Consider the following 12602-nt stretch of genomic DNA (forward strand, 5'->3'; position numbering starts at 1 on the left):
ACTGCGTGTGATGAGGTTAGTAATTCCTGAGTAAGGTCAGAGCCTGTGTAAGTGTGTGTGAGGCTGTGATGGTACTCCATGTTACTGATGGTCTCTCAGTCTTGTGTAGTCACTGTGTGTGATGAGGTTAGTAATTCCTGAGTAAGGTCAGAGCCTGTGTAAGTGTGTGTGAGGCTGTGATGGTACTCCATGTTACTGATGGTGTCTCAGGCTTGTGTAGTCACTGTGTGTGATGAGGTTAGTAATTCCTGAGTAAGGTCAGAGCCTGTGTAAGTGTGTGTGAGGCTGTGATGGTTCTCCATTTTACTGATGGTATCTCAGTCTTGTGTAATCGCTGTGTGTGATGAGGTTAGTAATTCCTGAGTAAGGTCAGAGCCTGTGTAAGTGTGTGTGAGGCTGTGATGGTACTCCATGTTACTGATGGTGTCTCAGTCTTGAGTAGTCACTGTGTGTGATGAGGTTAGTAATTCCTGAGTAAGGTCAGAGCCTGTGTAAGAGTGTGTGAGGCTGTGATGGTACTCCATGTTACTGATGGTATCTCAGTCTTGTGTAATCACTGTGTGTGATGAGGTTAGTAATTCCTGAGTAAGGTCAGAGCCTGTGTAAGTGTGTGTGAGGCTTTGATGGTACTCCATGTTACTGATGGTTTCTCAGTCTTGTGTAATCACTGTGTGTGATGAGGTTAGTACTTCCTGAGTAAGGTCAGAGCCTGTGTAAGTGTGTGTCAGGCTGTGATGGTACTTCATGTTACTGATGGTATCTCAGTCTTGTGTAATCACTGCATGTGATGAGGTTAGTAATTCCTGAGTAAGGTCAGAGCCTGTGTAATCACTGTGTGTGATGAGGTTCGTAATTCCTCAGTAAGATCAGAGCCTGTGTAAGTGTGTGTGAGGCTGTGATGGTACTCCATGTTACAGATGGTATCTCAGTCTTGTGTAATCACTGCGTGTGATAAGGTTAGTAATTCCTGAGTAAGGTCAGAGCCTGTGTAAGTGTGTGTGAGGCTGTGATGGTACTCCATGTTACTGATGGTATCTCAGTCATGTGTAGTCACTGCGTGTGATGAGGTTAGTAATTCCTGAGTAAGGTCAGAGCCTGTGTAAGTGTGTGTGAGGCTGTGATAGTACTCCATGTTACTGATGGTATCTCAATCTTGTGTAATCACTGTGTGTGATGAGGTTAGTAATTCCTGAGTAAGGCCAGAGCCTGTGTAAGTGTGTGTGAGGATGTGATGGTACTCCATGTTACTGATGGTATCTGTCTTATGTAGTCACTGCGTGTGATGAGGTTAGTAATTCCTGAGTAAGGTCAGAGCCTGTGTAAGTGTGTGTGAGGATGTGATGGTACTCCATGTTACTGATGGTATCTGTCTTGTGTAGTCACTGCGTGTGATGAGGTTAGTAATTCCTGAGTAAGGTCAGAGCCTGTGTAAGTGTGTGTAAGGCTGTGATGGTACTCCATGTTACTGATGGTTTCTCAGTCTTGTATAATCACTGCATGTGATGAGGTTAGCTATTCCTGAGTAAGGTCAGAGCCTGTGTAAGTGTGTGTGAGGCTGTGATGGTACTCCATGTTACTGATGGTATCTCAGTCTTGTGTAATCACTGCGTGTGATGAGGTTAGTAATTCCTGAGTAAGGTCAGAGCCTGTGTAAGTGTGTGTGAGGCTGTGATGGTACTCCATGTTACTGATGGTATCTCAGTCTTGTGTAGTCACTGCGTGTGATGAGGTTAGTAATTCCTGAGTAAGGTCAGAGCCTGTGTAAGTGTGTGTGAGGCTGTGATGGTACTCCATGTTACTGATGGTGTCTCAGTCTTGTGTAGTGACTGTGTGTGATGAGGATAGTAATTCCTGAGTAAGGTCAGAGCCTGTGTAAGTGTGTGTGAGGCTGTGATGGTACTCCATGTTACTGATGGTTTCTCAGTCTTGTGTAATCACTGCGTGTGATGAGGTTAGTAATTCCTGAGTAAGGTCAGAGCCTGTGTAAGTGTGTGTGAGGCTGTGATGGTACTCCATGTTACTGATGGTGTCTCAGTCTTGTGTAGTCACTGTGTGTGATGAGGTTAGTAATTCCTGAGTAAGGTCAGAGCCTGTGTAAGTGTGTGTGAGGCTGTGATGGTACTCCATGTTACTGATGGTATCTCAGTCTTGTGTAATCACTGCGAGTGATGAGGTTAGTAATTCCTGAGTAAGGTCAGAGCCTGTGTAAGTGTGTGTGAGGCTGTGATGGTACTCCATGTTACTGATGGTGTCTCAGTCTTGTGTAGTCACTGTGTGTGATGAGGTTAGTAATTCCTGAGTAAGGTCAGAGCCTGTGTAAGTGTGTGTGAGGCTGTGATGGTACTCCATGTTACCGATGGTTTCTCAGTCTTGTGTAATCACTGCGTGTGATGAGGTTAGTAATTCCTGAGTAAGGTCAGAGCCTGTGTAAGTGTGTGTGAGGCTGTGATGGTACTCCATGTTACTGATGGTCTCTCAGTCTTGTGTAGTCACTGTGTGTGATGAGGTTAGTAATTCCTGAGTAAGGTCAGAGCCTGTGTAAGTGTGTGTGAGGCTGTGATGGTACTCCATGTTACTGATGGTGTCTCAGGCTTGTGTAGTCACTGTGTGTGATGAGGTTAGTAATTCCTGAGTAAGGTCAGAGCCTGTGTAAGTGTGTGTGAGGCTGTGATGGTACTCCATTTTACTGATGGTATCTCAGTCTTGTGTAATCGCTGTGTGTGATGAGGTTAGTAATTCCTGAGTAAGGTCAGAGCCTGTGTAAGTGTGTGTGAGGCTGTGATGGTACTCCATGTTACTGATGGTGTCTCAGTCTTGTGTAATCACTGTGTGCGATGAGGTTAGTAATTCCTGAGTAAGGTCAGAGCCTGTGTAAGTGTGTGTGAGGCTTTGATGGTACTCCATGTTACTGATGGTTTCTCAGTCTTGTGTAATCACTGTGTGTGATGAGGTTAGTACTTCCTGAGTAAGGTCAGAGCCTGTGTAAGTGTATGTCAGGCTGTGATGGTACTTCATGTTACTGATGGTATCTCAGTCTTGTGTAATCACTGCATGTGATGAGGTTAGTAATTCCTGAGTAAGGTCAGAGCCTGTGTAATCACTGTGTGTGATGAGGTTAGTAATTCCTCAGTAAGATCAGAGCCTGTGTAAGTGTGTGTGAGGCTGTGATGGTACTCCATGTTACAGATGGTATCTCAGTCTTGTGTAATCACTGCGTGTGATAAGGTTAGTAATTCCTGAGTAAGGTCAGAGCCTGTGTAAGTGTGTGTGAGGCTGTGATGGTACTCCATGTTACTGATGGTATCTCAGTCATGTGTAGTCACTGCGTGTGATGAGGTTAGTAATTCCTGAGTAAGGTCAGAGCCTGTGTAAGTGTGTGTGAGGCTGTGATAGTACTCCATGTTACTGATGGTATCTCAATCTTGTGTAATCACTGTGTGTGATGAGGTTAGTAATTCCTGAGTAAGGTCAGAGCCTGTGTAAGTGTGTGTGAGGATGTGATGGTACTCCATGTTACTGATGGTATCTGTCTTGTGTAGTCACTGCGTGTGATGAGGTTAGTAATTCCTGAGTAAGGTCAGAGCCTGTGTAAGTGTGTGTGAGGATGTGATGGTACTCCATGTTACTGATGGTATCTGTCTTGTGTAGTCACTGCGTGTGATGAGGTTAGTAATTCCTGAGTAAGGTCAGAGCCTGTGTAAGTGTGTGTAAGGCTGTGATGGTACTCCATGTTACTGATGGTTTCTCAGTCTTGTATAATCACTGCATGTGATGAGGTTAGCTATTCCTGAGTAAGGTCAGAGCCTGTGTAAGTGTGTGTGAGGCTGTGATGGTACTCCATGTTACTGATGGTATCTCAGTCTTGTGTAATCACTGCGTGTGATGAGGTTAGTAATTCCTGAGTAAGGTCAGAGCCTGTGTAAGTGTGTGTGAGGCTGTGATGGTACTCCATGTTACTGATGGTATCTCAGTCTTGTGTAGTCACTGCGTGTGATGAGGTTAGTAATTCCTGAGTAAGGTCAGAGCCTGTGTAAGTGTGTGTGAGGATGTGATGGTACTCCATGTTACTGATGGTGTCTCAGTCTTGTGTAGTCACTGTGTGTGATGAGGTTAGTAATTCCTGAGTAACGTCAGAGCCTGTGTAAGTGTGTGTGAGGCTGTGATGGTACTCCATGTTACTGATGGTATCTCAGTCTTGTGTAATCACTGTGTGTGATGAGGTTAGTAATTCCTGAGTAAGGTCAGAGCCTGTGTAAGTGTGTGTGAGGCTGTGATGGTACTCCATGTTACTGATGGTGTCTCAGTCTTGTGTAGTCACTGTGTGTGATGAGGTTAGTAATTCCTGAGTAAGGTCAGATCCTGTGTAAGTGTGTGTGATGCTGTGATGGTACTCCATGTTACCGATGGTTTCTCAGTCTTGTGTAATCACTGCGTGTGATGAGGTTAGTAATTCCTGAGTAAGGTCAGATCCTGTGTAAGCGTGTGTGATGCTGTGATGGTACTCCATGTTACCGATGGTATCTCAGTCTTGTGTAATCACTGTGTGTGATGAGGTTAGTAATTCCTGAGTAAGGTCACAGCCTGTGTAAGTGTGTGTGAGGCTGTGATGGTACTCCATGTTACTGATGGTGTCTCAGTCTTGTGTAGTCACTGCGTGTGATGAGGTTAGTAATTCCTGAGTAAGGTCAGAGCCTGTGTAAGTGTGTGTGAGGCTGTGATGGTACTCCATGTTACCGATGGTATCTCAGTCTTGTGTAATCACTGTGTGTGATGAGGTTAGTAATTCCCGAGTAAGGTCAGAGCCTGTGTAAGTGTGTGTGAGGCTGTGATGGTACTCCATGTTACTGATGGTTTCTCAGTCTTGTGTAATCACTGTGTGTGATGAGGTTAGTTCTTCCTGAGTAATGTCAGAGCCTGTGTAAGTGTGTGTCAGGCTGTGATGGTACTTCATGTTACTGATGGAATCTCAGTCTTGTGTAATCACTGCATGTGATGAGGTTAGTAATTCCTGAGTAAGGTCAGAGCCTGTGTAATCACTGTGTGTGATGAGGTTAGTAATTCCTCAGTAAGGTCAGAGCCTGTGTAAGTGTGTGAGGCTGTGATGGTACTCCATGTTACTGATGGTCTCTCAGTCTTGTGTAGTCACTGCATGTGATGAGGTTAGTAATTCCTGAGTAAGGTCAGAGCCTGTGTAAGTGTGTGTGAGGCTGTGATGGTACTCCATGTTACAGATGGTATCTCAGTCTTGTGTAATCACTGCGTGTGATGAGGTTAGTAATTCCTGAGTAAGGTCAGAGCCTGTGTAAGTGTGTGTGAGGCTGTGATGGTACTCCATGTTACTGATGGTATCTCAGTCATGTGTAGTCACTGCGTGTGATGAGGTTAGTAATTCCTGAGTAAGGTCAGAGCCTGTGTAAGTGTGTGTGAGGCTGTGATGGTACTCCATGTTACTGATGGTATCTCAATCTTGTGTAATCACTGTGTGTGATGATGTTAGTAATTCCTGAGTAAGGTCAGAGCCTGTGTAAGTGTGTGTGAGGATGTGATGGTACTCCATGTTACTGATGGTATCTGTCTTGTGTAGTCACTGCGTGTGATGAGGTTAGTAATTCCTGAGTAAGGTCAGAGCCTGTGTAAGTGTGTGTGAGGCTGTGATGGTACTCCATGTTACTGATGGTCTCTCAGTCTTGTGTAATCACGTCGTGTGATGAGGTTAGTAATCCTGAGTAAGGTCAGAGCCTGCGTAAGTGTGTGTGAGGCTGTGATAGTACTCCATGTTACTGATGGTATCTCAATCTTGTGTAATCACTGTGTGTGATGAGGTTAGTAATTCCTGAGTAAGGTCAGAGCCTGTGTAAGTGTGTGTGAGGATGTGATGGTACTCCATGTTACTGATGGTATCTGTCTTGTGTTATCACTGCGTGTGATGAGGTTAGTAATTCCTGAGTAAGGTCAGAGCCTGTGTAAGTGTGTGTGAAGGTGTGATGGTACTCCATGTTTCTGATGGTTTCTCAGTCTTGTGTAATCACTGCATGTGATGAGGTTAGCTATTCCTGAGTAAGGTCAGAGCCTGTGTAAGTGTGTGTGAGGCTGTGATGGTACTCCATGTTACTGATGGTATCTCAGTCTTGTGTAATCACTGCGTGTGATGAGGTTAGTAATTCCTGAGTAAGGTCAGAGCCTGTGTAAGTGTGTGTGAGGCTGTGATGGTACTCCATGTTACTGATGGTATCTCAATCTTGTGTAATCACTGTGTGTGATGAGGTTAGTAATTCCTGAGTAAGGTCAGAGCCTGTGTAAGTGTGTGTGAGGATGTGATGGTACTCCATGTTACTGATGGTATCTGTCTTGTGTAGTCACTGCGTGTGATGAGGTTAGTAATTCCTGAGTAAGGTCAGAGCCTGTGTAAGTGTGTGTGAAGCTGTGATGGTACTCCATGTTACTGATGGTTTCTCAGTCTTGTGTAATCACTGCATGTGATGAGGTTAGCTATTCCTGACTAAGGTCAGAGCCTGTGTAAGTGTGTGTGAGGCTGTGATGGTACTCCATGTTACTGATGGTATCTCAGTCTTGTGTAATCACTGCGTGTGATGAGGTTAGTAATTCCTGAGTAAGGTCAGAGCCTGTGTAAGTGTGTGTGAGGCTGTGATGGTACTCCATGTTACTGATGGTATCTCAGTCTTGTGTAGTCACTGCGTGTGATGAGGTTAGTAATTCCTGAGTAAGGTCAGAGCATGTGTAAGTGTGTGTGAGGATGTGATGGTACTCCATGTTACTGATGGTATCTCAATCTTGTGTAATCACTGCGTGTGATGAGGTTAGTAATTCCTGAGTAAGGTCAGAGCCTGTGTAAGTGTGTGTGAGTATGTGATGGTACTCCATGTTACTGATGGTCTCTCAGTCTTGTGTAATCACTGTGTGTGATGAGATTAGTAATTCCTGAGTAAGGTCAGAGCCTGTGTAAGTGTGTGTGAGTATGTGATGGTACTCCATGTTACTGATGGTATCTCAGTCTTGTGTAATCACTGTGTGTGATGAGGTTCGTGATTCCTGAGTAAGGTCAGAGCCTGTGTAAGTGTGTGTGAAGCTGTGATGGTACTCCATGTTACTGATGGTATCTCAGTCTTGTGTAATTACTGTGTGTGATGAGGTTAGTAATTCCTGAGTAAAGTCAGAGCCTGTGTAAGTGTGTGTGAGGCTGTGATGGTACTCCATGTTACTGATGGTATCTCAGTCTTGTGTAATCACTGCGTGTGGTGAGGTTCGTAATTCCTGAGTAAGATCAGAGCCTGTGTAAGTGTGTGTGAAGCTGTGATGGTACTCCATGTTACTGATGATTTTGCTATTCTGCTAAGTATTACATATGTGTGTAAGGTAAAGTGGGCATCCTTATGTTGTGCTGAATTTGCATTGCGATCGCAGTGGATTAGCTTGCTATCGCAGTTGAACTGTGTGCATATGCAGTATTGTGATCTGTAGTGAATCAGGGAGCTGATTCAGACCCGCTCGCTAGGATGCGTTCGCTCGTAGCTGGCCGATATTTGCGTATGCATCGCAGTGCACAAACCACTACGAAAGATCGGGAAACGTTCGCTCGCCCAGCATAGACTGCCCAGCTGAATGAGTGACAGGAGAGGCCGTTTGTGGGTGGTAACAGGGGCAGGCCACTAGAAACGGGGGAGTGGAGGTGCAAACGCAGGCGTGCCTGAGTGTTTCAACGCCGTTACAGAGGCGTGCATAATTAACAGGTAGCGTCATTGTACACGTCACCTGGTTGCATTTCACACTGAAGTGATCGCAGTACTTGCGGCAGGGTATAGTCTACCTCAAGCGCTGCGATCGCATCCGATGGTCCTCGATGGACCAATGGCTTCATGCACTTCCAGGAGATGCAAGTGGGCATCTTATGAATGGCTGGTGGGCGTCTGCATACACAAGAGGATCGCACGCCAAGACATGGTGAGCTTGCTAATGCCTTTCCGTGCGATCGCCTGCCTTGCTGGGCGTGCGCTGGATTTGCATACACTGGGTGCGAGCAAACGCATCTAGCGATCGAGTCTGAATGAGCTCCCAGGCCTTCAGCACACACTCCTCTGACCCATGAACTCTGTTGACATAGGTGTATCTATAAGGGGTGTAGGGTGTGCAGTGCACACAGACCACTGGGTTTGGGGGTCTCATACCATACACCCATTCACAATACTTACCTGCATACTTGCCTACCCTCCCGGAATTGCCCGGAGGCTCTTGAAAATTGGATGGCACACCCAGCCACTCGGAAAGGTGGACAAGTCTCCTGGGGTCACTCTGGGCTTCCCATTTCCCCAGTTAATTGGGCAGCCAATGACGCCATTCACACTGAATCATGTTATCTTGGCTCTGCCCACCGCTCCAATAAAGCAATTGCCTCATCACGCCCCCACAGATCCGCCCACCTCAGCCGAGCCTTGGGAACAGACCCTGATACTATCCCTGGTATATAACCTTATACTTTCTCTGACACTGGGGACATAACCTGGCAATAATCCTGTATTCAGAAAACACAATGTCAGGGATGTGATTGCTTATGACATATATACAATAGAACACAGGTTCTCAAACTCGGTCCTCAGGACACCAAACAGTGCATGTTTTCCAGGTCTCCTCACAGAATCACAAGTGAAATAATTAGCTCTACCTGTGGATCTTTTAAAATGTGTCAGTGAGTAATGACTACACCTGTGCACCTGCTGGGTGACCTCGGAAATGTGACCTGTGTGGGGTCCTGAGGACCGAGTTTGAGAACCACTGCAATAGTATATTACTTACAAATTACAATTTAAATATACATTCTGCAATGCAGCCACTGCAAGATTGTATGCATTTTTAATTGATGCTAAATAGCTTAATTACAACTATCAATTAGATGAAGGAAAATAAGAGACAATATTGCAGTCTGTATATAGTGTAAGAAGTCTGTCTCTATAGTTTGCAGCTGTGTCGGTTCCTCTTACAGACAAATGACTGAATGCAGGAAATGTGTCTTCTTTTTCCCCCCACCAGCTCCGCACCACAACGAGACTGCGGGAGGTTCTGCTAGTACCCTGGCAGAGGAAGAGCGGGCATCTCAGCGTAATAACAGCAGCAGAGCCAGCACCAACCACAACCGGAGCTATGAAATGCACAAAGAAATCACACTGCCTTCTAGACTGGTCTATTACCTTAACAAGGAAACAGAAACTCCATATCACATATTGGATACAAAGACAAGGGACCAGCAAAAGCATGACAAGGTATGTGTGCCAACGGGCACCGGGGACGGGGCAATCATTGCAGTATACGGTACATGGAAGATGCAAGGAAATTGTACTGACAAGCAAGTATAATGACATACAGCTAAATACGTATTGCTACATGAACCGCACCGGTCACTATTGTACGAGTTGGCTCTGGGATTTGGAATGACATTGCTCAGCCAGGGTATAACATTACTACTTGTGCCATGTTAATATTGACCAATTAAGGTTACAGATGTACAAGCAGTTGCAGTACAAACCTTAGAACTGTCCATGTTTAAAGCTGACCTAGCACCCTCATTTCTCTGCACATATCATTGATAAAAAGCTTCATTCTTGATTCATGGGTCTATTTACTAAGCAGTGTTAGGAGAAGTGAAAAGTGATAAGGTGCCAGCCAATCAGCTCCTAACTGCCATCTCACAGGCTGTGTTTGAAAAATGACAGTTGGGAGCTGATTGGCTGGTACCTTATCACTTTTCACTTCTCCTAACACTGCTTAGTAAATAGACCCCTCAGACTTGTATACCAATCACTTTACACCTGGCTGTGACTACGTTAGGGCAGAGGTTCCCAAACTCTGCTCTTAAGGTACCTATAGTAGTCCAGGTTTTAAGTACATGCATACTTGAACACAGGTGACTTAATTAGTACCTCAGTGAGCTTGATTTAACCATCTGTGCTCAGCCATGGAAATCCTTAAAACCTGGACTGTTACTGTGCCTTGAGGACCAAGTGTGGGAAACACTAAGTTAATCTACCTGTATGTTTGGGGGGGATGTAGCCAGCATGCCTCCACACGGCATGCCGATGGGCTATAAACTGGTACCGGCTCCAGAATACCGACCGCTGGCATGCCGAAGGTAAGCATCGGGCGGTTAGGGTTAGGCACTAAGGGGGAGGGTTAGGGTAGGGCACTAAGGAGGGAGAGGTTTGGGTCATGGCACCGGGGCGGGAGGGGTTAGGGTTAGGTACTAAGGGGGAGGGTTAGGGTCAGGCACCGGAGAGGGTGAGGTTAGGGTTAGGCACTAGGGGGTGGGTTAGGCTTGGGTACTAATGGGGGAGGGTTTGGGTCAGGCATCGGGGAGGGAGGGGTTAGGGTTCGGCACTAAGGGGGGAGGGAGAAGTTAGGGTTAGGCACTAAGGAGGGAGAGGTTAGGGTTAGGCACTAAGGGGGGAGGGTTTGGGTCAGGCATCGGGGAGGGAGAGGTTAGGGTTCGGCACTAAGGAGGGAGGGAGAGGTTAGGGTTAGGCACTAAGGGGGGAGGTTTGGGTTAGGCACTAAGGGGGGAGGTTTTAGTTAGGCACTAAGGAGGGAGGGTTAGGGTCAGGCACCGGGGAGGGAGAGGTTATTGTTAGGAACTTGGCAGTGGGTTAGGCTTGGGCACTAAGGGGTGAGGTTAGTCATTTTGGGCAGTGCTCTCACCTAACATTGGTCCTGATTCAGAGATTTACGCAAAGCCGATATTACGTACATTGAGCGATTGTTTGCCATTGCGCATGCTTATAAGGCGCACTGCGCATGCGCAGCGATTTGATTGCGCTCTCAATCATTGGCAAAGTGAGTGACAGGTAGTCAGTGATTCACATTAGCGTCCATCTTGGAATTGCGCCCATTGTGCACTTTCCTAAAAAATTAAATGCACAGGATTCTGATTTTGAGGCTTAAATCCACATTACGGTTTTAGTTATTAAAACATTGGCCCTGATTCAGAGCCGGACGCACTGACCAGAGCGCTCGCTCTGAATCAGGGCCCTCCTCCATTAATATGGAGCGTCCTCCTGGATGCTCGTATAGCTGTGGGTCACCACCCACAGCCTATACGAACGTGCAGGATGATGGTCGCGATGGTCTTGACCATCGCAACCATCGCCAGTGCGAGCCGGAGCCTGCGGTTGAGTTTCTCAACCGCAAGGCCAGGAGTGATTTTGGCTCTATCACTAGTGATGTCAGTGGGGCCGGCTTCTGACGGTAGGCGTTCCCTTGGGAACGCCTCCGTCTGGCAGGCACGCCCCCGGCACGCCCACCAAAGGGGGCGTGCTGTCAATCAACATCAACAGCACGCCCCTCTTTGATCAGACACACCGAGCGAAGGAAAGTCCTTCGCTCGTCGCGTCTCGCGCATGCGCACGACGGAGCTCCCTCCGTCGTGCGGATGCGCAGTGCACACCATCGACCCACTTGTGAGCGGACAGCCGCTCGCGAGTGGGTCTGAATCAGGCCCTTTGTCCACTATATAATATGGCTGATTCTGAGTTGCACGCAGCAGCGTCTATTAGCGGTCACCCGATTGCGAGTTTATGCAAATGCCGCTACACACTCGTTCCCTTGTGCACATTTGTTTGCCCAACTGTGAAAGCTGTGAGACGCCCACTGTTAGCATCCATGCGCGCGTAATACCAATTGGTGCGTCCTTATACATCACCATGGGTCGCACCATCGAAACTTGTACCAGCCCTGTGGCAGATCCAGAGTCTCCGTCTGACCACGCTCTCATATGCCTGCGTCTGAGAACGCAGCCACTTACACTGACACACCTGCGACACTCCTATTATACGCCCACTGAATGACCCTATTAATCGCGCACTGCGCAGTCACCGCTCAGGAGCGCCCATCACCTTTCGCCACACTTCTGATACCGTCTGTGCCTGATCGCACCTTTGTGCGTAGACTCTGGGTAACGCAGGCACTTTAGCAGATGGCAGAATTTTTCATGCACATAATTGTTCAGCTACTTGATTTGCACCAATTATAAATGTTTATTGACACTCTTTCATGTTGGATGGGAGTATCACATAAAGGGAGGGACACATCGCAATTTGCGTGCAATGCATCCCGTCACTGGTCTTGGCGCATATAAGAAATGCAGTCAAACCTCTGAAAACGGCATTTTCGGGGGTGAGATGGGCATTTCTGACATTGATGCATCCTGCCTAAAATCCTGTCCCGCTAATTCATGTAGATGTTATTATGTTGCTGTTCTTGTATCTGTCATTTGGGGAAATATACTCTAACTTGTAAAAATAAATAAGAGTAGAGACATTGGGACTTATTCAGATAGGGGCACAGTTGATGTTTCACGCAAGTGGAGCGATTGTTAGCGTTGTACATGCGCCAGAGCTGCACCCTGATTGATTAGCGACCGCACACACATAGAGGAATCCATCGCGAGTGACAAGGAGTCAGCATTTGGGGGAGGTAACGGGGTGGCTAGTCAAACGCAGGCTTGTCGGGACCATTTAAACTCCGTTCCATGGGCGTGCATAAATTAGCCATTGCGATCTCCTTTGCAGTATGAGCGCTCTCAGCCGCAGTGTGTGAGGTAG

General features: G+C 46.8%; 1 protein-coding gene across 1 annotated transcript in view; it reads left to right on the plus strand.

Annotated features, from left to right (window-relative positions):
* Nucleotides 1–12602, plus strand: part of LOC148502694 (disintegrin and metalloproteinase domain-containing protein 23-like) — a gene marked incomplete at its 3' end in the record, with an annotated part of 152838 nt that overhangs the window by 15403 nt on the left and 124833 nt on the right. The window contains exon 2 of the mRNA XM_088449486.1: nucleotides 9043–9272. Within this exon, the coding sequence (XP_088305612.1) occupies nucleotides 9043–9272 (230 nt within the window). The remainder of the gene's footprint in view (nucleotides 1–9042; nucleotides 9273–12602) is intronic.

This window comes from Taudactylus pleione, unplaced genomic scaffold (assembly GCF_031769625.1).
Source record: "Taudactylus pleione unplaced genomic scaffold, aTauple2 ptg000486l, whole genome shotgun sequence".
NCBI lineage: Eukaryota > Metazoa > Chordata > Amphibia > Anura > Myobatrachidae > Taudactylus > Taudactylus pleione.